General features: G+C 31.5%; 1 protein-coding gene across 1 annotated transcript; it reads right to left on the reverse strand.

Annotated features, from left to right (window-relative positions):
• Positions 1-828: 828 nt before the first annotated feature.
• On the reverse strand, positions 829-27,267 carry LOC145763811 (uncharacterized). Its single transcript, XM_082575340.1, has 67 exons — positions 26,758-27,267; positions 26,468-26,581; positions 25,920-26,041; positions 25,609-25,696; positions 25,395-25,472; positions 24,902-25,131; positions 22,809-24,791; positions 22,329-22,703; positions 21,854-22,066; positions 21,676-21,778; positions 21,208-21,328; positions 21,014-21,114; positions 20,552-20,705; positions 20,056-20,182; positions 19,798-19,938; positions 19,404-19,530; positions 18,939-19,152; positions 18,522-18,639; positions 18,208-18,297; positions 17,917-18,054; positions 17,601-17,725; positions 17,286-17,376; positions 16,912-17,064; positions 16,340-16,516; positions 15,734-15,877; positions 15,282-15,415; positions 14,993-15,114; positions 14,578-14,714; positions 14,165-14,306; positions 13,773-13,891; positions 13,409-13,579; positions 13,041-13,226; positions 12,847-12,954; positions 12,511-12,767; positions 12,278-12,410; positions 12,067-12,139; positions 11,701-11,866; positions 11,424-11,507; positions 11,136-11,236; positions 10,866-10,974; positions 10,670-10,733; positions 10,490-10,577; positions 10,222-10,346; positions 10,005-10,099; positions 9,356-9,585; positions 8,986-9,205; positions 8,768-8,890; positions 8,584-8,645; positions 7,811-8,490; positions 7,561-7,694; positions 7,371-7,461; positions 6,967-7,210; positions 6,702-6,801; positions 6,131-6,203; positions 5,911-6,018; positions 5,582-5,683; positions 4,803-5,504; positions 4,575-4,722; positions 3,936-4,469; positions 3,502-3,770; positions 3,229-3,333; positions 2,787-3,108; positions 2,498-2,712; positions 2,294-2,407; positions 2,046-2,198; positions 1,796-1,961; positions 829-1,698 (listed from the first exon to the last, which is right to left on the reverse strand). The coding sequence occupies exons 1-67, from the start codon at positions 27,134-27,136 to the stop codon at positions 1,601-1,603; spliced, it is 13,113 nt and encodes a 4,370-aa protein (XP_082431466.1). The 5' UTR covers positions 27,137-27,267; the 3' UTR covers positions 829-1,600.
• Between the last annotated feature and the right edge of the window lie 297 nt (positions 27,268-27,564).

Raw genomic sequence — 27,564 nt, forward strand, 5'->3', positions numbered from 1 at the left:
TTGTTCGTCTGCTAGCTAAAAACTCGATTGTTGGTGAACAATTAAAATTTATTTACATAAACAACAATGTCGCTTGTTTCAATACATTAACTTTCACATCACTTGATTGTTAGTAAATCAGCCAGTCAGCCAGTCAGTAATATGAAAAATCGCTTTGCAATTAAAAAATGCAATCTCTGACTTAAAAGATTAAGCGATCGGATTATAAATAAAACTTATAGTTTAGCAATTAAAACATTAACAACTACAACACCTCCTCACTGTTTACTAATTCTAATTTATTCAACACTTATCATGTTTTTTGACCATTTTACACTTAAAACTTCTTAAGTTAAAACACCGTACAAATTTACAAGATCATCTACTAAGCCGAACTAAAAAAGAGAATTACTTATCTGAAGACAATTTAAAAAAAGAAAAACGCGTTAAAAAAATCGATAGAAAAACGATTCTCTCATTTGAACCAAAGCACCACCTAACGACTTAACTGTATATCGACTTTTTATATGTCCTTTGACAAAAAACTTTAGAACACTATTTATTTAGCATCAGAGAAAAAATTAATCAGTTGATTAGCAATAGGTGTATATTCAATTATAGTAATAAATGTTTTTTTAACTGGGCCATTTCAAAGTTATTTAACTAAGCCATTTCAAGGTTGTAGGATTACAAGTTAACACAATATTTTAAACATGCGTTAAGCCTGTCAGTCAAAAATTACGGCTAACTTTATTAGCTAGTATTAAGTCTGGAAAGACCTTTTTTACTTGAAATTATTCCCTATTACCCTAATACTAAATCACAATTACTAATTTAAAGTTGCAAGTTTAATTGACCAACTTTTATTTGATAGCAGCCAAAACGACACAAAAAAGTGAAAAAACAAAAAGTCATGTAAAAAGTCGATACGCAAAAAAAAATAAACACAAGAAATGGAGAGTTGGCATTTGCCAGATTGAAACGCATAAAGATTTTGTAATATTTCATCGTATCGAAAAAGTGAGTGTTGGTACATGATAAATAAGAAGGCAGATAGGAATCTAAATTTCATTACCTACAGAGCAAAAAAAATCAACAAAATTAGGAAAAGTGGTCTACTGGTTACTACATCCACGTTTTTATTATCTACAGACTGCATTAACATTAGCGCAACCGCAAAAATACGTTGGTATACAAACTAAAAAACAAATGGAAACATCAATTTAACAGAGTTTTTTACAAAAAATGAGAAAAAATAATAGTTAGGCAAAAATACAACAACACAAGGCAGATAAATTTACACGCTTCAAACCGGTTTTAACCGGTTCTAAAATTGCTGCTTCGCGCAACGGTCAAGGGCAAGTTGTACACAACTTTACAACAAAATATTTACAGGTTTACAAGCACAGGGTACCTTATAACAAACGTCAGCAAAAGTGAACTTGTACACAATTAAGAAAAAAAGTCACGTGACAGAAAAAAACCAAATTTCGGGAAAAAACAAACTTGGAATATTTTTTTACTCCTCTCTTCTGCTTAATCAGCGCTATTACGTCATATTGGTCGCTTCGTCGACAATTCAGGTAAAATCCACGTCCGTGACGTCATTTTTGGCGTGACGTCAATGTTTATGCTTCTCCGGGGTTTCTTTGGCAGGGGTGCCCCCGGAGAATGACGTCAAATCCATCGGTTGCTCGTCCGTGCCACCAGTCCGGTTACCTTAAAAAAATAAAATTCGTAAATTCAAATTCTAAAATTCTAATTTAAATTTTTTAGATTTTACTACCGATAAAATAAAGCAAACACCATAACTTACCAGAGCTATTTCCATGATGTTCTTTCTTATTAGTGCTCGAAGATGAAGAGGTACTTCCCCTTCTCTGATCCCTTTTACTTCCACCACTACTACTGCTACTACTCTGGGTTGTTGGGGGTTTAAGTAAGTTGGGGTCAAGGCCCGGCATCGAACCAAGGGCAGCCATCTTAAAACAAACAATTTAAATTAAAGTCGATTAGTTAATTTTTTTATTTTAATTTTTTTTCTATATTTTAAAAATTTTTCTTACCTGAGCAGCGAGTAATTCTGGATTCATCATTTCCATCGGGAACTGAAGCAAGTTGTTGATGTTTCCTCCTTGTCCCATCATCATTGGAGGGAACATCATTGGGTTTCCTCCTGCTCCTAGAAAGGGATTTGTCATCCCTTGCAGTCCTCCCGTCTAAAAAACAAAATTCAAAAAGTTTTTGTTTTGTTACAAAAAAAGAAATCTTATAAATTTTTATAAAAAAATTTAAAAATTAATATTTTTCTTACTCTTTGAAGAGCGGCAAGAGCTTCCATCATCGGATCATTTGCGAGGTTTTGAGATTGATTTTGTTTAAAAGATCCCGAAGATGTGGAGGAGGGACGCTCACTCTTCTCAGAATACTAAAAAAAATTTTATAAATAAAAATAAATTCATGTTAGGATATTTTTACTTTTTTTTCTATTTAAATAAAAAATTTATTTACAACTTACTTTTTTACTTTTTCTTCCTCGACTTTCAGCATTAGTTGAAGAAGAAGATTCCCTTCCTCTTTCATGTGAAGATCGATGACTTTTCTTTGATGATGAAGAAGAACCAGTGGATGTTGGTAGATTAGCTGCTCCTTGGGAGGAAAGAGCTGCCATAGCAGCCATCGTAGCAGGATCTCCACCGAATCCCGGAGGAAGAAGTTGACTTGGCATTCCAGCTAAAAAAAATATGAAATTTTATACAAAGTTATTTTTTTTAACTAATAAAAAAAGTTACGTAAACCAAACTTACCCCCAAACAAGGGTAACATTGGAAACCCAGAAGCAGCTAAAGCTTTCATATCAGGCATTTGACCCTGACCCGGCATCTGTTGCAACGCTGCCATCAACTGCATCGGATCGGGCATAAAAGGACTCTGACCTTGCATTAAGCCTGGAAACATGGCCGCTGCCATGCTCGGTGGCAGACTGGAGAGTGCGGCCAGTGCTGCGTTGGATTGTGCCGCAGCAGATGATGCCGCTGCAGCGGCTGTGGCGGAGGAGGAGGATTTGGATGTTGAGGATTGTGATGAAGAGGGAATTAATCGGTTGTGAAGTTCCTTTGGCAAAAATTTCTAAAAGAATTTAATTAAAAATTTAGATTTGAATTAAATTTCAACAAAACATAATGGCAACCAAATATTTATTGGATATTAAGGTTTCTGTAGCAAATGCTTAGAACTTGTTTTATTCACCGATTTTTTTAAAACATTTGTCCATTCAGGTGCAATGACAACATCTTGATAAATTCTTAAATAATCGGCTAAAGTTTGAAGTTCTGGAGCTTGCTTGCCTGTCAACTAAAAATAAAAAACACCTTAAAATTGAAAAGATTTCCCAAATAATGTTAAAAGTTTGCAAAATATTTTTTACAACAAAGAAAAGTTAAAAAAAAGGTTAAAAGCAAAAACCAAAAAATAAGACAAAATTAAAAAAAATCAAATTAACAAATTGGAAACATTTTTTACCTTCTTTCCAGTTGTAATATTAATAACAGGAACTCTGTCATCTCCCACTAGTAAGTTATGATCACGAGGTGGTGTTTTATCATAATTGTGAGATCGACCATGGCGCTGGGATGGTGACCCCCGACTCGGGGTCGTCGACCTGGTGGGACTGGGTTGTTCTGGGGTCGATTTGTCCTCAGACAACCGAGGGGTGGGTGGCTTTAAGGAAGCTAATAAATCAGGGGAGATCCCGCCAGGGAAAAACCCGCCAGTAATTAATTGTGCAACATCTACAAAAAAACAGTAAAAAACAATTTTTACTACAACTTAAAATATTGATTTTTAAGACACAAATTGGTTTGCTCTGTTAAGGCCCATGATTTGCCCATTCTATTCGTTTTAGAAATGTTTTTAAACATCAATTTGTAATTTCAAAAAATAAAATAAAGGTATACCTGGTGGTAGGTTGGCGAGATTGTTTAAAATTTCTGGTGGAAGACCAAACATGGCAGCAGCCGCAGGGTCGGCCATTCCAGCCATGCCTGCCATATTCATTTGTTGAATCATCGCTAACTCATTCAACTGTTGTTGCTGTTGCTTGCTACTTAAAATTGAAGCCCCATGCGGCGTGGACCCCCTATTGCTACTGGGTGAAGGACTGGGTAAAGGTTTGGGTAAAGCAAAATCAGGTTGTCGGGATTTATCTGGTGTTTTAGAGGGTCGGAAGTCGTCGTCTAAGTGTTGTTGCCGCTTGGTGTTTTGAACCAACTTCTCTGCATTTTTAAGCAAAATGTCGGCCTCTTCCAACATTTCATCTTTTGATTTCCCTTCTTTTGATTTTGGGGATACTAATGTCCGAGGGCTGACAATTACATCACTCTCCTGACCACTAGTGTCCATTAAGGTGGGATTGTCAGAGGCTTCAGAAAGTTTTTTCGAGCCGGCTTCGTCCAGTTGTTGTCTTAAAGCTTGGTAGTCGACCACAAATCCTATAAAAAAACAAGAAAAGTTTTAAAACAACATTTTTCTCATAAATTTCTTTTTTCATAGTTATTAAATTTACAATTTTTTTTTTACTTAAATTTTTTTTTTACCTGTGTTCTCTTTCAACCAGTCTGCAAGGTCCTTATTAAGTGGGGCATCACTACCTGATAATCTTACACCTTCTGTGTTATTGTGAACAGGAATTCTTGTATCTCCAGGCAACATTGCGGGTGACACAAACTTGGATTTGCGAGATTTCTATCAAAATTAAAGTCAGTTTTAATTTAAAAAACAATTTTTTTTAACAATAATTCACAAAAAATAAAATTTAAAGAAACCTTAGAAGATCTTCCTGGGCTCTCATCATCTTTTGCTCCTCCACCTCCAAACATTGCATCAAGTTTGCTCCCTTTTCTTTGTGGAGTACTTCTTTTATCACTAATTAATCCCAAAATACCCTCTCCCTTTTTCTCAGCGGATTTGGGCTCTTCCTTTGACTTTGGGGATGCTCCTCTTCTGCGATCTGATTTGGATGAGGAGGAGCTCTGGGAAGCGGAGGGCATTGAAGACACCGGTGGCATCATCATTCCTGCTGGAAGCAATCCTGCAGAAAATGCAAGCTCTGGAGGAAGACCCATGCTCTTTAACAGCTTCTCCATCTCGGCAGGAGAAGGAAGATTGATCTGGGGTGGTAGTTGCGGAAGACTTTCTTGCTTCATTGCTCCCTGATTCATCATCTGGAAAGGATCAAGCATCGGGAAGAGTGGCAGGAACGCAGCAGCCGCAGTCATCGGATCGATTCCAGCTTTCATAGCATCCTGCATGGCTTGTTGAAGAGCTGGATTCATTGACAATAACTGCTCGGGAGTTGGCATAAACTGAGCATTGTGCTTCAACAAATCCTGACTGATCTTAGAGGATTGATCTTTGGATCTCGACTGAGATGGAGAGGGTGAATGTTGGTGGCGGGAGCGACTTCCAGATGATCTGGGACGACCTCTTGATCCTTGTTCTGATTTGCTTTCAGCTTTTGCTAATTCCTAAAAACAATAAAAAAATTTATTTAAAAAAAATAATTAAACATTTATTTTAAATTATTTTAGAACTTAAAACTTACTCTTAAATTTGCAAGCAAGGAAGCAGAAGAATTTCCAGAATCTTCTTTTTCTTTGGAGGAAAGCGTGAACTTTTCACCATGCTGGGAAGACTCACTTCCACCCTAAAATAAATATTTTAAATAATGTTACCAACTCTATTTAAATTATTCAGTTAGTTTATATGAAATGCAAATTATTAGGCAAAAAATTAAAAAAAAAAAACATATATAATTATTAATGCCCTTATTCTAGTGCTCAAGTACTTAAATTTACTGATTTCAAAAATTAAATTTTTTTAACAATTATTAAAAATAAAAATAAAATTTAACAAATGTATTTTTTTTAATACCTGTGTTGAGAATAGTGAAGCAGTAGAAGAGGGAATGTTTGCAAAAGTTGAATTGTTTGCTGCCATTAATTGTTCAATTTTCCGCTGTAAACTCTTGTCCATAGGAACCTTAATTAAAAAAACATTCGAATATTAAAAAAAATAACCTTCTAAATTACCCTGATTATGAATTGAATAAAATTCAAAACGTTTTATTTTCATTTTTTTATATAAAACCTACATTAAGTGGGTTGTTAAAATTTTGTGAACCAGACTGGGGAAGTAATTGTTCTGGCCTTTTCTTTCTTCGACCCCTTTAAAATATAACAAAATGTTAATTTTAATTAATAAATACTAGTTAAATACCAATACCAATACCACCAGCAGCGTGATGTAGTGGTAAGAACACTTGCCACACCACACATGAGGTCGTGAGTTCAATCCCCACTGATCTCATGCTGTAGCGCCCTTGAGTAAGGCGTTGTAAACGGTATGAACTCCTGCTGAGCCAGCACTTAATCAGCAGTATAATTACCGAGCAATTATAATTTATAATATCCCAAACTGCCACAGGCAACTCGAGACTGGGTTGGAGTAACTAATGTTACTCTATGTTTAAGTCACGCTTTCGACTTTCCCACGTCGAGGATAAAGATATAAAAAAACAAAAAAAACAAACAACTTCATAAATTATCATTAAGAAATTTCCAAAATACTTTATTATTTATTTGTATTTAAAAAATCATAATTTTTAACCTTTTAAATTAGTGCCAACAAAAAAATGAGCTTTATTAAATGAAGTTTATATTTACCTTCTCGAGCCAGAATATGATGAAGTTTTAAGACCTAAAGGTTCTGGGTTTGAAGAACTTAAAATCTGAGCCATTGCTGCTTGAAGTTGTGGATCATTTACTAATTCATTTAAAAAAACGTTTAGAAAAATTATAAATTAAATGAAATAAACATTATTAGATATTAAATAATTAAATTTATATCCACAAAAACTTATATAATGAATTAGTTTATAAAAAAAAATAAAACAAATTTTGTCAATAGTGAAAAAAATTCCTAACTTACCCCCCAGTAAATTAATATCCGAGGGAGTTGGGGTCATGGAAGTTGTTTGGGGCACTGTATTAACCGGGGTTCTTCTCCCCTCGCTGAAACTAATAGGGGTATCTGATCTTGACCCATAGTTTCCACTTTGGGGTGTATTTGGGGCAGAAGGACCACCCTGGGTGCTAGATTGGATGATAGAGGGCCACTCCCCATTTAAAATACAATAACAAATATTTTCAACTCTCTGGATGAGAATTCGATCCTGAATTCATAATTAAAAAAAATTAAAAATCGAAAAAGGTAAAAAAACAAAAAAAAAAAATTTTTTTGCTCCATGTTTAATTTGGCTAGAGTTTACAGTTCTAAAACATGCAGTTTTTTTTAAGTACTAAAACAACTAGATAAATAAATTAAAATTCTACCTTGGGCCACCTTCCATTCATAGCTTGAAGTAAGTAAGGGGAACCCATTTGTCCAAATTGACCAAAACTAGAAGTGATCGCGTTAAAGATGCTACAACCAAAAAAATTTTAACTCTTAATTCTGATTTCGTTAATTAAAAAAATTGTTTTTTTAAATAAAATTTTATTTGATTTTTTGAGCATCACTTACTCTTGAGATAAAGGTGGTGTGGCGTGTTTTGATCGAAGCGACATTCCTTTATTTGGATCTTCCTTTAATTTTTCTTCTTTTACAGAAATTGTTTCTTCTTTGTTTTCACTTTTCACTTCTTTCGTTTCAACGACCTAGATTTTAAATTTTATGTCAATTTTGTTGCAAAGAATAATTAATTTTAGAGCAAATTTTAAGATTCATTTATTTAAAAAAAAAAACTTTAGTTTTTAAGAAAAAAAATGCTTACCTCTTCCTTATTCTCCGAAACGACTTCATCACTTTTTTTAATCTCCTCTTTGAGATCGCTAGTTTCTTTTTCCTCTTTGACCTCCAACTTTTGCTCCTCTTCCTTAATGAGAGGAGACTCCTCTACATCCATCTTTTCAACATCTTCATTTTTATCCACGCTTTTCTCTGGAGAAGAAACAGTTTTATCTTCGACTTCTTCTTTGATAACTTCCGGAGTTTCTTGCTCTTTATTAGCATCCTGATCGAGTTTACCCTCCACTATATTTTCACCCATAACTTCAGGATCAACTTTTGGGATTTCGGCAACAACATCATCATCTTTGGAAGACTTCGGATCACTTTCGGTGACTGTGTTTTCACTATCAACAGGTTTAGAATCCGTTTCCATTTGAGTCGGTGATTTTTTACCATTTTCAATCTCAACAGGAAACTTTGAATCTTTTGCACTTTCTTTAGGTTCAGAGTCAGTGGTGGGGGATTTGGGGTCGTTGACCTCGGGTTTTGGATCTTCAGAAGCATCAGCCTGGGTTTCAGGTTCGTCAACCTTTGATTTAGGTTCATCGACCTCAGGTTCCTTTTCAACAGTTTTGACTTCAGATTCTTTATTTTCGGTTTCGATTTTCTTTAATTTTTCCTCCTCCAATTTTTTAGCCTTTTCTTCATCTTCTTTTTTCAATGCTACAACGAGGTTTTATAAAGTTTGTTAAAACTTATTTACATTTTAATTTTTTTTTTAAACATTATTTATTTTTAAATAATAAAAATAATCACCAGCAGCAGCTTGTTCTTCATGCTCGGCTTTCATTAACTGAACCAATTTCTCAAATTCAGCCCTTGAAAAAAAAATATATTTTAAATATTTTTAAAATTTGCTCGACTAAAAAAATGACTACATTAACAAGTTAACCATTTAAATATTAACAAATTTATAATAATGAAAAAGTTAAAAATTTACTCTTTTTCAGCGATGATTTGTTGTTTAAAAGCAGTTGGATTAGCATCATATTCCCTCATTGAAGATAAAAATGTTAACTTTGGATCATTCAAGGTGTGGATTTCGGTCCTTGTCACGCCATGTCTAACAAAAAAAAATTTAAATTTAAAAAAAAATTGCTATTTTTTTTTTAAAACTTTACATTTTTTAGGTAATCGTAAAAAAAATGTCCTACACACCTGTCCATTGCTATTAATAACTCCTTATCGTGTATTCCATTCTTCCACCATATTGGCAACTCAGGACTTCTCTGGCACAAAGCCAACCTCTCCTTGACCTTAGGATGAGAGAGGACCTCACACCTTATCTTGTCAAGGAGACGGATGCGGTACAGAGTCCTGGATGCTCTTTCTTCAGTGATGTGATCAACATCAATATTTGGTATCTCTTCGTTAAGACCTAGAATAAATTTTTTTTAACAAAAAAAAAAAAAAAAAAAAAATAATAAAGGTTTAGAATTTATTTTAATCTAATCGAGCATTTTAATCGGAAAAGAACTTTTTTTTTCAAGATTCTTTATAATAAATCCTAAAAATAAATTATTTTCACCTATTCCAGTTCCATCAGAAGTGCCGGGTTCACCTTTCCATCTACAAACCTTCTCACACATTGCTCTGAATGCGAAATAATAAAGTCGCAAACTTTCGTCCGATTTACGATCGAGTCGAGCAATGTTTCGAAACCTCTGCCACAAAAATTCACCGGTTCGATGATCTCGCTCGATTCCGAATGTCGAGACTGTGCGATAAAAGTCAGCTTCTTCTCGGCGGGTCCAGCGACTAAAAGGTAAAAATTATAGATTATTTTACAAAGTGTTAGTTAACGTTATTTTAAACTAATATTTTTAATGACATAAAAAACTATTTTTAAGAAAATCCATCTCACCCAAAGAGTTTTTTTATCAGTTTTTTTATAAGTTATCCAAAAAAAGTTATATAAAGTTAAACTTGCTTAAAAAGTACATCATTGGTGAAAAAGTACAACATACATTTACCCATAAACATATAAAATAATAATTAAAGGTTACAACAAATAGTTACACGGCGTTATACCTTAATACATCCCATCTTAAATAAAAGAACTCACTTAAGCATAAAAAAAATTAAAAAAGGAAATTTATTTTTTTGGTTTTTTGCCAATTACACTATTTTATATATAAAATTAAGTTAAAATTTTAAGTTTATTATTTTTGACTTACGCTTGTTGGATGTTTCTCCGGACATCAAGTCTACCTCCATCTGAGTATCTTTGTCTTCCTCCTCTCCGATCAAGGTTCATTAATCGTTGTTGCATCTAAAAATTTTAAAATAATAAATTTGAAAAAAAAATTAAAATTTTAATTTTTAATTCAAAAAAATTGAAAAAAATTAAAATTAAAATTTCAAATATTTTTTTTTTACTTTAATTAAACTTACATGTTTGTGTTGTTTTTGGTAATATGCAACCAACTTTCTTAACCTCGTGTTTAGCTCAGATATTGAAGGCCAATCTCTACTCATTTCAACTGGTTTTACGACCCTCTTTGTTTCAATAATTAAATCTAAAAAAAAAATTTATAAAATTAAAATAAATAAAAAATTCAATAATATTAATTAACTAATATAGTTACAAATATAAGTTACTAACAACAAAAATAAAATTATTTTAAGAAAATTTATAACATTTTTTTTTTAATCGAATTACCTCCATTATCATCTTTTTTCGACTTTGGTGTGTCGGTGGAAGAGGGTGAGGCAGGTTCAGTGCTAGGGGTACCTGGGGCAGGAGAATCCTAAAAAAAAAGTTATTTTATTTCAATACACATAATTTTGTGTTAAATAGTTTTGGGCAAACATTTAAATTGTTGAATAAAATTTAACTTACTGCAAACTCTTGTTCAGTAAAAGTCACTCTAGTTGGTTTGTATTCAGGATCAGCATCTGTGTCTCTACAATAATACATCAAAAAATAAGAAAAAAATTTAAACATAAAATTTTTTTTGCTTTAAATTTTCAAAAATTAATTTAAAAAGTACAACAGTAACAATATAGCCTTTTAGGAATAAAGCACAAAAACTTACTCTGGTTCCACGTTCATCTCAGCAGCAAGCAACCTCTCATCCGGAGGACCTGCTCTCTCCAGGAAGCAAAGAAGAGGATCGGCTCGAATGATGTTATATTTCTCATAACCTAGATAGACAACAAAAAAATTTTCAAATTTTTTTTTTTTTTAAAAACTTGAAGAGGTGGTTTATAAAAATATCTTGCATAAGTTCCTAGAATTGTCAATATTTCAAAAGTCAGAATTTTCTTAAAATATTGTTTTGAAACTCGTTAAATAATATTCTTACCATATTTATAAACACCAACCATCAAACATTTATCACAATCTTGATCCCACCAAATTGAAGGAGGATCACTTAATTTATCAATAATATCAAGTTCAAGGGTTCTGAAAATAAAAATAAAAAATCAAATACAAATATTAAAGAAGCACAAATCAATTGTAAAAAAAATTATTTAAATTGATCTAAATTTTTACCCTTTATTTGTTAATTTTAACAAAATATTAAAACTGTTTTATTTGAAAAATGACTTAAAATAAAATTTTGGTTTATGTAAAAGTTAGTTCTACTCACTCATGTCTGTTTTCTATCACGGGAAGAATTGAACCGAGAATTTCAGTTCTTAAATAATATAACATTCTCACTCGTAATAACACCCTGCAAAAATCAAAATAAGGCAATCAATTAATAATACTTTAGCAAACATGAAGTATTAAAAGGTAGTAATACCATTTTGCTTTAAAAATAAATATAAAATTTTTTTTTTAAATAAATATAAAAAATGTTTCTTTTTTTACAAATATTAAAATTAAAAATTTGTTTGAAATTTTATTTTTAAAATTTGAATTACTTGTTGCATTGATGTTGGATGTGTTTTCGAAATCCCTCATCGGGAAGAAGAGAATCGAGATCAATGGAGCGTGCCCACTCTCTTCTACTCTGCTCATCCTCCTGACCATCTGTGTCCTCCTTTGCTCTCTTCCCCTTTCTTCCTCTTGGAACTGGAGCAGCGAGACCTAGGTCAAAATAATTAAAATTAAAACAATTAAAAAAGAATTGTAAAAATAAAAATTTCGACGAAAAATTAATGTTAGTATAATTGAAATAAATATAAATGTATTTTAATAATGAAAGAGGTACTTAAAACTTGTCAAATCAATAAAAATAAAGTTAATTCAATATGTTTAAACAAAATTTAAATTTGAAGATATATTACCTTCATGATTTCTTAAATCCACTCCCGCCTTTGCTGCATCTTCAGTTGGAGAAATTAAATCCCACATAAAAAACTAAAAAAGATTTGAATTTTCTATTAATCTTCAAACTTTATGGAATAAGATGATTTCTTATTTAAACAAAATTTTTGCAACACAGAACTTCTTAAAATGTATAAATGCAAAAAAAAATTTAAAACAGTAAAATTTTACCTTAATTTTTTCATCTCCATTATAATATCTGAGACAATACATGAGTACAGCTCGACTCATATCTTCCAACTCCTTCTCTGATATTAACTCACTAAATCTACCTCTAGTTTGCACAACACCCCAACGTCCCCAACTACAATAACAAATTTAAATAAAATATAAATACCAACTCAAAAAAAAAACGAATAAATAAATTTTTTTTGTAATTTTATTTTAATGTTAAAAAAAATTACCCAAATGTGAGAAGACATTTTTCGATCCGGAAGCAATCTCTTCTTCCCCATCCCTTTCTTTGTCCTCCTCCCATTCCTCCTGCTCGAGATCTAAACTTTGACTTTCTTCCTCTTCCTGATCCCTCTTCGTCTCCGGATTCATACTCAGAGTCATCCGAATCTGATCCAATCTCGGCGAAGATCTCATTGTCATCAGGATTTCCTCCGAAGCGACGAGTTTGTTTCCGGTTTCGAGGGATCTCAATAATCAGCTTGTTCTGCAAAAAAAATTAAAAAAAATTTAATTTTATGTTAAATTTTGTTTAATTTAATTTTGTTATTTTTATTTTCACTTACATCATTTAACCTCTCAAGATCAAGATCAGCTTTCTTCGCCCATTTCTCCCAAAAATTAGGGTCATCCAACGAAATATCGGATCTGTCTTCAGTTGACACAAAACTTGCCTAAAATTAAAAATATATAAAATATTATAAAAAAATTTATAAAAAGCTTAAAAAAATAACTTTAATTTTTTTTTTATAAAATTTACCTTTGAGAAAGAAGAACCTTTTTCTCCAGATTCAAGTGTAACAGTGTGAGCTCTCCTCTCCAGGATTTGATCAATGTCCTCTTCACAGAACTTGGATCCCGCATCATCGTCGTCCATGATTGCCCCGTAAGCTCCTCTTTTAAGAAGATCCTCCACTTCGTGTTTGGATAACTGAGGTCCTTGCGACTAAAAAAATTTAATCAAAATTTTTTTTTAATTTTTTTTTTTTGTAAAATCTTTATACAAAAATATTAATTTACTAAAAATACATTTTGTCATAATAATATTTATTTAAAAAGAATATAGTAAAAAAAAAATTTTTTTTAATTAACAGAAATTTTTTTTTCGGTATTGGTAAACTTTCCAACCTGATTAGTAATTTGATCTTGTCTTCCGCTTATAGATTGCAACACTGCTTTATCAAGACCAAGTTTCAAGCTCGCTTTGTCGAACATTTCTCTCTCATAAGAATTTCTTGTGATCAGACGATAAATTTTAACAGGTTTTTGTTGTCCTATGCGATGACATCTGGCTTGGGCCTATATAAAAAAAAGTCAAAATTAATAAAAAATCTAAAATTAAATATCAACTTAATTATGATCAGAACAAATATAATTTAAATTAAGAATATTTTTTTAATACGTCATAATTTTTTTTACAAACAAAAACTAATATTTAAACTTTGATTTATTTTTTTATTGTTTTTTTTTTTTTATCAAATTTATTCCTTACTTGCAAATCATTCTGAGGATTCCAGTCAGAATCAAATATAATAACAGTGTCTGCTGCCGTTAAATTAATTCCAAGTCCACCAGCTCGTGTACATAATAAAAACACAAATCTATCAGAACCTAAATAGAATATAATAAAAAAATTATTATTCAAAATGTAAAAAAAAAATAAAATGAAAAAATTCAACAATCAAGATTTTTTTTGTCATAATATGATTACAACTTGCAGCTAATATTTGGCCATGATAATTTAACCACACACTACAAATAGCAGTTTTTTTTTTAATTTTGTAGCCCTATAAATTAAATAATTATTTTATAAATGTTTTTTTTCAATGACAACCCGAAAATGTTTTAAAATATTTAAAAAAATTTCCTAAAACTTATTTTTACCCTTTTTGCTGAATCGGTCGATAGCCATTTGTCTTTCATTACCACGAATACAACCGTCAATCCTCTCATACAGAAAACTTTTCTGAACCAAATAATCTTCAAGAATGTCAAGCACTCTTACCATTTGAGAGAATATTAAAACCTAAAATATATCAAAGATATTTTTGAATACAATTCTGCCAATACTTTAAGCTTATAAGACTTATCTTAAAAGTGAAATTTAAAAGTAAGTCAAACGCAAAAAAATGTTGAGGCTTTGTAAATCTAACAACAAAATAAAAAATATAAACTCTTTTTTATGAAATTAAACTTTAAAAATTGCAATAAAAATAACCTATTTGTTCCAATACAACATTACAATTTAAATCAAGTTTTATTAACATTTTATTTAATATTAATTTAGTTTTCTTTACCTTATGTCCACCTTCCTTAAGTCTTGGCAAAAGTTTGTCAATAAGAACAAGTTTTCCTGAACTTTGAATCATGGCTGTTAGTGCGTTAAATTCTTTAAATGAATCTTTATGTTCCGTCATTATTTTGTCTTCAGCACCTTTCCAAACAAAATTTTCACATTTAAAATAAATCGCAAATAATTTAAATTTTTTTTTTAAATTAAAAATGATAACACAACTGTTGAATTGGTAAAAAATTATTTAATATTAAAATTATCAAGTTATATATATGTTGTTTCTAAAAATTTTGGTAAAAAACGGTGTTGTTTATAATATGATATATTACCTAGTTATATTTACAAAAAAGGACATTTAAATATATTGAAAAACAATTTTTTTAAAACTTTTTAATAATTTATTTGGATTTTTAACTAACCTTTTATAAGGTAGGGGTGATTGCAACATTTTCTTAATTCCATCATGGCGTTCATTAAATTTGGAACATTTCCGCTTACTGTTCCTTTGGCAAGAAACTCAAAATTCCGCTCAAGAATTGCCCTAAAAGTTTAAAATAATGTAATTCAAAAATTCAAAAAAGAAAAAAAATTTTAAATCATTGCCCAAAAATAGTAATAATATATTTAAAAATTTAAAACATATATTGTTAGGTAAGTTTTTTTAAATATTTTTTTTGAGAAATAATTTTTTTTTGATGAAAATCGAACCTGTAATATTTTTTCTGCATGTCAGTAAGTTCGACTTCGATAATCGTTTCTTGTTTTGGTGCAAGAGATTTTTCTACATCTTCCTTAAGACGACGTAACATCATCGGTTTTAATAATTCCTGTAGCTTTTGTACCTAGAATATAAAACAAAAATACATGTTTAATTATATAGTAGGTAGTAAATGATTAATTATATTGGGTTGTAAAAATGTAGGAGTTATGGGTTTATACTTTAAATTGCTTCTAAACATCCAATTTTTTATTTGCCTTTTAATTTTTTTTGATTTGTTTTGACCTGATGACATAACCCATTTGTAAATTTTTATAATTTGTACCATATTGAAAGTGTGCAAATCTAACGCAAAACTATCCCAGAACTACTTAAATAACCCCAACAATTAAAAAAATAATACTTTTTAAATATAAACCTTAATAACACAATCATATTATACCTGTGTGTTATCTTTTAAGTTTCCAAACTCAATAGAGAAAGCTTGCTGACAATTAAATGTATCCGGTTGTAGGAAAGAAAGAAGTGCAAATAATTCCTCCACGTTATTCTGCAGTGGTGTTCCAGTTAATAAAACTTTGTGTTCCTAAAAGATCCAAAATATTATGTCAAAAAAAATAAAAATTTAATTTTAAATTCTAAAATTTTTGTGATTTACCTGAACGGATTAAATTATTTTTGCAAATGTATCTAAAATGCTTAGTGTAAAAAATGATACAAAATTGTTTTAGCGTTAAAATATTTGGATCACTTGTGCTTTACGGTTCTCATTAAAACTCTCGTTGCTTGCAGCGCTAGCTAATTTCTTTCTCGAAATTTACGATCCTACCTAATTTCCTCTTGAATTTTACTGGCCTAGCTAATTTCCTTTCTATCGTATTTTACGATCCTTATTTATTCTTTTTCGTACTCTACGGTCCTTGCTATTTCTCTCTTGTACTTTATGATTCTAAGGTTTTCTGAGAACGTAACGGTTCTAAGGTTCAGACAAAAGTACAAGTGATTGAAATAATTAATTAAAAAAATAGTATTTTTATTGTTAACCCACCAGCTGCATGTTTCGCAGAGATTCGACAAGTTTACATGACAAGTTTTTTAATCTGTGAGCTTCGTCAATAATCAGACATCTCCAATCAACGTCCCTCAGATGATGACTATCCAATACTATCATTTCATATGTGGTAATTACAGCATGCATTTTGTAAGACCCTTCTATCTCATCAAGCTTAAAATAATTAAAATATTAACGTAAAAGTAGCTTAACTAGTTTTGGAATTTATAGTTTTAAAATTTTAACCGGCAGTAACCGGCAGTGTGGTGTAGTGGTCAGAACACTTCCTACGCTACATAAGGTCCTGGGTTCAATCCCTAGTGATTTCATGTTGTAGCACCTTTGAGTAAGGCACTTTAAACAGTTTAAACTCCTACTGAGCAAGTACCTAAGTAGCAGCTCAATTATCAGGCAATTATAATCCATAATTTTTCAAAAAGGAATATTTTAAATAATAAAATTAGTAGATTAAAATACATAAAAAGCAGTTTTGTATAAATTTTATGATCTTAACATTTTTTTTTTTAAATAAAATTTGGTACTACTTGAAATCTAAAAATTATTCTTACATTTTCGTCGCGACAAAACCACTCGTATGTATACAACATATCTCTGCTGGTTTGACTTCCATGATAAACAACTGCATTAATTGTAGTCCACGATTCAAACTCACGCTGCCAGTTTGCTATTGTACTGAGTGGGGCAACAATTAAGAAGGGGCCCTAAAAAATAAAAAAATAGTTTAAAAAATTTAGCTTTACTTTTTTAATGGTTAATCTAACAGTAGTATTAATGTAACTGAAGTATTGTTAAGTATGAGTATGTTTTTATTAAAAAATTTAAAATTAAACGCTAAAAAAAATCTAAACCTGTTTAAAAACATAGTCAAAGCATTAATAATTATTTATACACAATTAAAGAATAAAATAGGTATATTTTTTACCTTAATTCCATGGTCAAATATTTTTTGAAGAAAAGTGATTGACTGAATAGTTTTTCCTAATCCCATTTCATCAGCTAATATACAATTTCGTCTAAAAAAGAAAAAAAATCATTAATATCCCTTAAAAAAATGTATTTAAACTAAAAGCATAATTACATCCATTTTAATATATTTTAAATTTTTTTAATTTAAAAAAAAAAAAATTTTAAAAGATATTCTAAATCTAGTTTAAATATCTTAAAATTAATTTTTTTATTATTATTACTGAACCAGTTTTTAATAAATTACTAATTATTCTAAGAACAGTTTACTTACCTATTGTACCAATTAAACATTAGCCAGTTGATTCCCTCAAATTGATAATCCCTTAACAGATTATTATTCTTAAATCTCGTGTTATCTTCGGTCATTCTATGCCAGGTATCCTTGTGAGGTCGACTCTAAAAAGAAAATTAAACAAAAAAATTGATTTTTTACCTAATATTTAATCTGTATATTCTTATTATAAACACAAAAGTTAGAGCATCCATTTAGAATTATATTTGAAGTAATATTAAATAAAATAAACTTGAGCATTTTTAGGTAACATTAGTAGAACTACCAAAAATTATCAAAAATTAAATTAAATTACCACTCTCTTCTGTGGAGGTCTGTATTGGCATCTCTCTTCGAATTCAAATATTTTAGTTTTGTTAATGTCTTCTTCTCTCTCCCATGTACTATCCTCATATGCTAGTGAACACCATTTCGACAAAAAATGGCGAGTGACCTAAAAAAAATGTAAAAAAAAAATTTTAGTCTCAAATTGTCAAACTTTAGAAGGCATTTAAAAAAAATGAAAAAAACTGACAGTTTCCAAAATATTGTGATAATTAAAATAAATATTAATAACACAACCAATTAATATTTAAAAAATTCGAACCTGTCCAGTTTCTTTATCCTCATTATGCATGACATCTAAAACTCGATCAACCTCGACAAAATCAGGATTAAATATTTCATCTTCGTCGATCTAAAGTCAAAAAAAATTATTAATTTTTAATTTTGTAAATAATTATCTTACAAAAAAAAAAAACAACAAATATATTTGTTGACAATTTTTACTTAAATTACAAAATTGGTTAAAATTTTATTTTTTTTTTACTTCTGCACTTTATTTTTTTGCCTTAACAAAGCGACTATAATATCGACAAATTTAATTTAAAATTTATTTATATAAATAATTGTATAACTTACATCTGGATATAAGAGTTGCCCGTTAATTGAATTTTTGCCAATATAACGTTTTAGTTTTTGATCAAATCGTTTGTCTTCGATTTCACTTTTAAGTTTCCATTCACAGTGAAGAAAAGAACTACAAAGTAAAGTTAGAGAATAAATAATTGATTACACAACTTTCAATTAATCGAAATGTATATGTAAAGTCTTAAATAGAACACATTGCACAAAAAAAATTATATTCAAGTTATTAGCTTTATTTCAAATCTGTTTAAGAGCTTTAAAAATTTGTCTTTTAAAAAAAAAATAAAAACTAATTTAAAGTGGCATTTAAAATGATTGTAAAAAAATTAAAATCATTGCAAAAAAATAAAAAATAAAATTTTAGAGAAAAAAGTTTTTATAGAGCAAAAAAAAATAAAAAAACAAACTCACTAATTTTTGTATTTGACAAAGAATTCATCCTCCCCGACTCCTTCTTGCTCTTCCTCCTCTTCCTCCTCAAGTTTATCTACTCCCATTGACAACCTCCTGATCCTGGGGTTCTTCAATGAGGTGGGACTTAAGATTGGAGCACCCTCAACTGGGGTAAGGGTAGTTTCCATAGAAACATTTTGAGGGTCAATTATAGGAACATGGTTATTAGGATCTAAAAAGATACAAAGAAAATTTAAATTTATTAAAAATTTATTCTATTTAAAAAAAATTGTATATATAGGCTAAATATATATTTTTTTAACTACATAAAGTAGCATCTGTTTAATTAAATTTGTTGCTACGGTATGAAAAGAGCTAAATCGCTCTGAAATGCCCGAAGTGTGTCATCAAATTATATTTTCCAGAAAAGGGTAACTTGATAAAAAAAAAAAACTGTGAATTGCAAGTTCACATGACTCTTACCTGCAATCTGTCCATTTTCCAATATTTTATCGTCTTTAGACTCCGATATTTTCCTTAGTTTTTTTTTACGAATACGATGGGAGAGAATTTTGTCAACGATCATTATTTCTTCATCGTCAGGTACATTCTAAAACCGACATTAACAACATGTTAAAAAAATACAATCAATAGAAATTAAAATATAACAAAAATTAATGATTACAATATGGACAAAAAACTATACATTTTATAACATGTTCGTAATTTATTTTTATTCGAAATTTCCAAAAATATTTTCGTGTTTTTAGATTTACCAAAAATAAAATCTAAACAATTTGAATTCCACAACTTAAATTATTTCTACCAAATTCCTGATAAAATAAAAAAGAAATTATTAAAATAGCAAAAAACTCACATTCATTTCAACAATCTGTTGAGGTTTTTGTTTTTCTCCTTTCACCGGAGCATCACTATCATCATCGTCATCTCCACTAAACTGATACTCGATTGCTTCAATATATCTCTTTCTCTTCACATTTCGACCCGATCTTCGTTTCTAAAAAAAAAATTTTTTTTTGGAAAATTTTTATTCACAAAAATTGGTCAGTGCGAAAATTTTTCTATTTTTAATATTTTATTTTTTATTTTTGGTTAAGATAATTTTATATCCAACCTCAATCAGACTTTCATCCGGAAGAGCGGGAGGAGTGGAAGGGAGGACATCAGTAGAGTTCATTTCATCGGAAGAGTCGTATCCTCTTTTCCTTTTTTTCTTTGTTTTCACCAATGTTGCTGGTGGTCTAATTTTAAAATAATATAAAAATTTAAAAATAAAAATATATATATATATATTTAGAAAATTATAGAACTAAAAATTAAGTTTTGATTTTAATGGAATATTTTATATTGATAACAATAGAACTTTAGAATATTTTTATTTAAAAATTTTATTAAAAATTTAATTAAATTATGAGATTATTCACTAAGCAGTGAATAGTTTATTATTTAAAACAACACACCACTGATATTAAGCAAGCTATATTTAGGTTAAATTGCGGTTTACAAATGCGTCAAGCAAAGCAAATCAAATCATAAACATAACAGCTAAATAGTAGCACAACCCGAAAATCGACATTTCTAAAAAGGAAATTTAAAAAAGAAATTCTTACTTTCGCTTTTTCTTATCTGGTGATTTTTTCTTGATAATATCCATTTCTTTTGATGAATCGTCCTCTTCGTAAATCGTTGAATCAGGTTCGAAAATATTTTCGCTTCCCCTTGACCCTTCTTCATCCACCATGTCTGTAGATAAAGATTTTGTGTCTGTGGAATAATACTTTGTTAAAAATTTTTAATGATTAAAATGACAAACCCAACTATAGAAATTTTTATTTTGAGAGACTACTTTTCGTGCAAAAATACCCAGATTAACATGATTACAATTATTTTGTATATAAATTTGGATTTTTTAAAATTCATATATAAATTTGAGAAACATATATTAATTAAACAAAATTACAAGAAACAGGTTTTTGCAAAAATATAAATTTGCAACAAATCTGATAAGAATATTGTTTAAAGTTAAGTTAAAGGTAAAAGTTAAAATTGATATCCTTAAAATCAAAATTTACCTCCATCCATCGAGAGTTCATTATCAGCTGATAGTGGGGCATTTATTTTTTCCTTGTCCGATTTCTTTGATTTTTTCTTTTTCTTTTTTTCACCATCCTCACTACAAAACAAAAAACAAATTAAATATTAAAAAGACTTTTAAATTCTCAAAAAACAGTTTTTAACAAGTTAGCTCATTACAAAATAAACTAACCCATCAGCAAGATCCTTTTTCTTCTTTTTCTTTGGAGGTTTTTCCTTCTTCGATCCTTCTTCTCCGTCATCTTTAGATGCTTTAGGAGTTTTAGGTTTACGGGGTCGTTTCTTTTTAGCACCTGAAAAAATTTTAAAAATTTGTAACATGTCAATACAAAACACAACAATTAAGGCACAGAACCAGTTTTAAAGGAATTATAGACTTCAAAAAACATGTTATAAAAAAATGTAAAAAATTGCAACATTAAAAATTTTTTTTTAAATTGCATTTTTGTAAAAAAAAAAATATTTTAATGATGCAGTGGACAATATACATATATCCAATTTATAGACCTACAATTTAAATGAAACCTCCGTTTTTGGTGCACACGTAAATAATCGCAGACATATATTAAGAGTTGTTGCCATATTATGACAGCTAAAATCGATCAATACATACAAATAATTATTACATAAAATAAAATACCTGGTGTCATTGGATCTTCACCAAGTTTTCCTGGACTGACAGAATCGTGTGGTTGAAACCCAGGTGGGGCTTGCAATGCCATCACATTAGGTGCATTTGGGTCCTAAAAGTACAAAAACATTAGTTTAAGAAAAATTTTAACAATCGATTTTTTTTCCACAAAAATTTGTTTACATACTTGCATGAGTCCCTGATGTTGCAGTTGTGACATAATGTGCCGGATGTTGCGCTCAACCTCCATTAATCTTCCTCTCAGTGGCTCCATTCTTGGAGAAGGAAGAGGAGGTGATTGCATATCTGGAGGAGCATCAGATTGCTCCTTAGCTTGATTCTCCTCATGTTGAACTCGTTGAAGTTGAGCTTGAAGTTGTTGAGCTTCTTGTCGAAAGGCCTACAAATTTTCGTTAATATTTAGAAAATCTAAATTAACAAAATTTTCGTTACAAAAACAATTAAGCTATTTGTTGCTAAATGTCATTTTACCGAAACTAAAAATGCTTAAATTATGTTTCCAAACAAGTTAAAGGTGAATTAAGAAACAACCATGTTGAAAAGCCTTACCAAAATAATCGCCAAACTAAAGCCTAAAAAATACGTTCGACAAAATAATAGTAATTGTAATTGTAAAGTTAAACATGACCAGCTATTTTTACCTGCAATCTTTGTTGAAGATGTTGTTGTTGACTTGGGTGCAAATGTTGTCCTGGATATGGGGGCCTAGGTCCCGGTCCCATATACCCATGTCTCATGGGAGCTCCTTGCATATGGGGTCTCGCTTGTGAGTAAGGAGGTCTTGGTCCTGATCCTGGTGGGTAAGGGGTTGCAGATGCCTGTGGGTGAGGACCATACCCATATTGATGTTGAGGGTGCATGTGACGTGGTGGGTATGCATGCATTTGTGGGTAATGTCCAGCTCCTGGGGGTGCCCCTCTAATCATGGTCCCATCATGGGGGTGCATTGTAGGGGGGCCTGGCGGGACTTGGGTACCTTGGGGGACTCCAGGCTGTCCTGGTTGGGGAGGCATACCCTTAAACATAAAAACAATAATTTAAAATTGATAAAATGTAAGAGGTGCATATATGCAAAACAGACAATAAAAAAATTAAAACTAAATGTTCTATGTAATATTAACCTGCATTTGATGTGAGTGCATCAGCTGATATTGACCTGGTGGCCCAGGGTGATAACCACCTGGACCAGGGGGGCCATTTGGTTGCATCTGCATTGATCTAGGATGACCTTGCATTCCTGGACCCATTCCTGGCCGATAGATGGGACCTTGTCCAGAAACTGGAATCTGACCCTGCATTTGACCTTGACTAGGCAATTGACCTTGCATTTGACCTTGATTAGGTTTTTGAGCGATATTAGGCATTTGCCCTGGCATTGGGTTTGGCATTTGTCTAGGTATTGAACCTGGTGTTTGACCCTGCCCCGGTTGCTGACCTTGACTGGGCATTTGACCTTGACCAGACACCGGCCCTTGAACAGGTATTTGACCAGGTGTTTGACCTTGAACTGGTACTTGGCCCTGGCTGGAAAAGGAACCAGATGTATTTGGACCACTCATAGACGCACCAAGAAGGGTCGGTTCTGATTCCGGCGGTTTAGTGTCTGTATTTTGAGTTTCAGTTTGTACTGCGATTTTAGCTGGAGATGTATCATTTAAAGGTAAAGTTGGTAAGGACATTATTGCACTGGAGTTAGAAACAGAGTCTGACGTAGTTGTGACAGGGGTTGTAGTAGAAACGACCGTCGAACTTGGTGTTGCAACTTGGCTTGAACCTGAAAGTACAGGCGAGGTAGAAACTGGTATTATTGCCTCGCTGCTTGGCGGTGTGTCAAGCATAGAATTTTGTTGTTCGGCAGTCATGCTGGGCACCTCATCACCACCTGTTGGTTTTGAGTCCAAGTTTGATTCAGCCAATGTTGGTTTTTCAACCGATGGCAGACTTTCATTTAAGTTTTCGCTCTTACTCGATAAAACTGTAGAATTTTGAGCGGCATTGTCCGATGAAGGTGATACCAAAGTATTGGTAGGTAATTGTTGTGGAACAGGAAGGTTTGGTTTGCCTGGAACAGCAGACACAGTCGGTTTTATTAGGTCGGGTGGTATTTGGCCTGGTTCTAACACTTGTGAATTTTGTGACAACTGGGCACTTGGCGCAGACGGAATACTTGCTGATTCATTATTGGCAGCTGGAGTAATTTCTTGTAGTTGCTGCATAAAACTACCAGTACTGTCAGTAGGATCACCTAATAAACTGTCCAAGTTAAAATCAGTCCCAAAGTCCGGGCCCTGCATAGGTCCCATTTGTCTTGGTGGCTGGGGTTGCCCCGAAATTTGCCCATTTTCACTCCCCATCATTCTTTGATTTTGTATGCTAGTTGGGGTTACAAGTCCAGGTTGGTATATGGCTTTGTTAGTATGTGGATTTGATCCTTGAGACATCATCCCAGGACCACCATACATTTGTTGTTGCTGTTGAGTTGAATATCTCTGTTGTTTTTGCATTGCCGCTTGTTGTTGTTGGGCTTGCATCGACTGTTGCATCTGAACACTGGGACCAACTTTATTAGGTGTAGGTTGCCTTCCACCTTGCCAGGCACCGTGTGGGTATCTACCAGCCTGGCCATAATATCCAAGATGTTGTTGCTGCTGTTGTTGTTGTAAATGCTGAGACGATAAACTGTCACCATTGAACGGTGATTGCTGCATTCTTTGTGCCTGAGAATGCTGCATACCAACATTGTGCTGGGAATTAGGTGGTGGTGACATCATACGAGGGGGGCTCATAAAACCACGACTATCACTACGAGGTGTTGGGGTCCTTGATGGGGTTAATGGTTGTCGATGACCTGGCTGACCTGGGGTCATATACGGTTGACCCTGTTGCATTAGTTTAGGAGAATAAGATGGCATTCTAGGTGAGGGTGACATGGGTCTGGGTTGAGGAACATTATGGGGTGACTCTTGGGGGCCTGTATACTGGGGATTTGATATTTGGGGTGAAACAGGGGGAACATTTTGGCGAACATTTCTCATAGGAGACAGTGGACTGTTGTGTCTTGGTGACATTGCCTGTTGTAAAGGATGACCAGAAACACCGATCATCTAAAAATAATGACAGTCAAATTTTATTACAACTTTGCCAAATGTTACACGACTTTATATTACAAAAATTTAAATTTAACTTTCTATGTTTTATTACAATGCTTTCCTACCTGACTATTCTGTTGTTGATTTTGCATCTGTGGGCCACTAGGTGTTGGTGTTCTTCCTCTATACTGCTGTGACATGAACGACTTCATCTGACCACCAGAACCTGGCATCGAACCTGGAGTCATGGGACTTTGTTGTGACATCTGAGATTGTTGTTGTGCCATTTGTTGTTGTTGCATGCGCATTGCTTTTTGCTGTGCCGATTCCTCAAACTGACCTCCACGAGAAGGAACTAGTACAAAAGTATTTAGAAAATTATGTGAAGCTAGCTAAATTTAAATAAAATGTATTTATTTACTGCTGTTTGTGGTGTGCAGACACCTTTTTATGGGTAAATAATAGTTAAGAGTTTTGATAATATTGTGGAAATTAAAATGCCATGGGAGATCAAAAAAACATGGGACTAGCAACTAAATTTTAACTATGAGATTGATAAATATATAATTAATTTATTTTACATTTTAATCAATTATTCAGACTTTAAAGTGAACCAACCTCTTTGAGTTTGAGGAGATTGCACAGGATATTGTGGATGCCGATACATTGCGGAAGACACAGAAGATGGAGCCATTCCTAAAATTAATTGCTCAATTACAGAGATAATTACATCAATTACGCAAAACAGGATCGATAATTAATTTTATGTAAAGCTGTGCAAATCGAGTCAATAGTATATATATTTATATGTTTTACAGATTTGTTTTTTTACCTTGCTGATATTGAGGAGGTACAGACGAATGTTGTTGAGAGTAACTAGAAACACCTTCAATTTCTCGACCAGGATAACTTTGGTTTCCCTTTAAAAATACAAAATTTCTAGTTATTTTCAATGCCAGCATTTAAATAGAACTATATATATATATATAATATTTTAACATTTTTCGCAGATACTACTAATGAAATACAACATTGGTTAATGTTAAAACTCTTTTTTATTCAATAAGCTTTATATTTAGAGTAGTAGTTAGTACATAAGAATTACAATATAGACAGTTTTAGTCTACTTATTGTTTTTTTCACCTGTGGTTGCTGTGGTAGATTTTGGTGCTGTATTCCTTGCATGGGCTGAATTTGTTCCGGCGCCATTTGCGAATTTCCACTTCCCCTCATTCTTCCCATGTAAGGCTGGCCATTATACATGCCTGCAAATCAATGACTTTAACATTTGGCCTTGACATTCAATTATATTTTGGAAAAAAAATAAGCGAAAAATATCAAAGTGCATATCAGTGTTTCTTTAAATCAATAATATGAGAGTCGAATTGGGGAAAAAATATTGATCTTTGTTATCATACTTAATGATACCAATTTCATGTTAAATATAGTTTCCAAATAACCCTTAATGCAAATTTTTAATGTAGATAATAAATACATTTAATGTATATATATAAATGTAATCAGTATAAAAATCTTAAAGCAGTATTTTTTGTTTTTAGACCAATTGTCAAAAAAAATATATATTTCGCAAAATTGTAATCCCGATTAGCAAAATTAAATTGTATAAATATATATATATATATATATACAAAATTAACATACTATATTAATATAAAAAAAAGTTGACTAACCACTTGAGTCAGGTTGTGAACCATATGATTGTAACATCCCCATCTCAGTTGGAGCAACCTTAGAAGCTCTCATTTCCGAAACGGTCGGTAGTTCTTGTCCACTACCAGAGTATCCTAAAAACAAAAAAAATGTTGAGTTTATTAATTTAAATATCAAGATATTATGAAATAAACCATGTTTTGATGCAAATTTATGTAAAGTTAACATTTACTAATAACAAAATTTGTGCCAAATGGCTAACAAAATAAAAAAACGAGAAATTTATGCAAGTTGGATACTAACTAATTACCTCCTGGGCCCCTGATTTGGCCTGGCATAGTTGAAACATACATATGTCCAGATTGTGTTGGATTTGAAATACTTGCTGGATATGATTGAGAAGTAGACATCATTTTATTTGAGTTATAACCGTAAGGATAATTCCCAGGTTGAGGGTTTCTGTATTGGGCTTGCATTTGGGCAGGAGATGGGGCATATCTTGGGCTTGCGTTAGGAAAATGCTGCATCTCACCGGGATGTCCTCTAACCTGACCTTGTCTCATTTGAACATGATTTTGTTGTCCTGGCTGGTTTGGCATTGAATTGGGATTGTACCCCGGGTTGTTGTAATCCTGGCCTTGTTGAATTCCGCCTCCATTGAATTGATTTGGCATGTTTCCGCGATACATTTCTGCACAAGGTTGATTTTAAAATCTGCTTTCCATTTTTAATTAAAATGTCTATAATTTCCTTTAGCTAATAAACTTTTTAATTTAAAATTTCGCAAGACAAACTTTTTGAATTGCTAATCGGTTGTTAATACAGATATCTAAATAAAAAATTGTAATATTACTTAATAACGTACACTTTTTTTTGTTTTATGAAAGTAGAACAAAGCGTTAAAAGTTTTTCTTTGTTTTATAAATAGTTTACACTTAATTAAATTTTAATAGCAAATTTTTAAAAATATGCAAGAAAAACTTCATTGTAAACAAATTTATTTTCAAAACTAACAATGTACTTCATTAAAACAACATTTTTACTGTGAAACAATTAAAGTTATGTTACTTAAAAATTAGAAATTTAATTGTTTAAAAACAATGACTGATTTACTCAG

This window comes from Corella eumyota, chromosome 1 (assembly GCF_963082875.1).
Source record: "Corella eumyota chromosome 1, kaCorEumy4.1, whole genome shotgun sequence".
Taxonomy (NCBI): Eukaryota; Metazoa; Chordata; class Ascidiacea; order Phlebobranchia; family Corellidae; genus Corella; species Corella eumyota.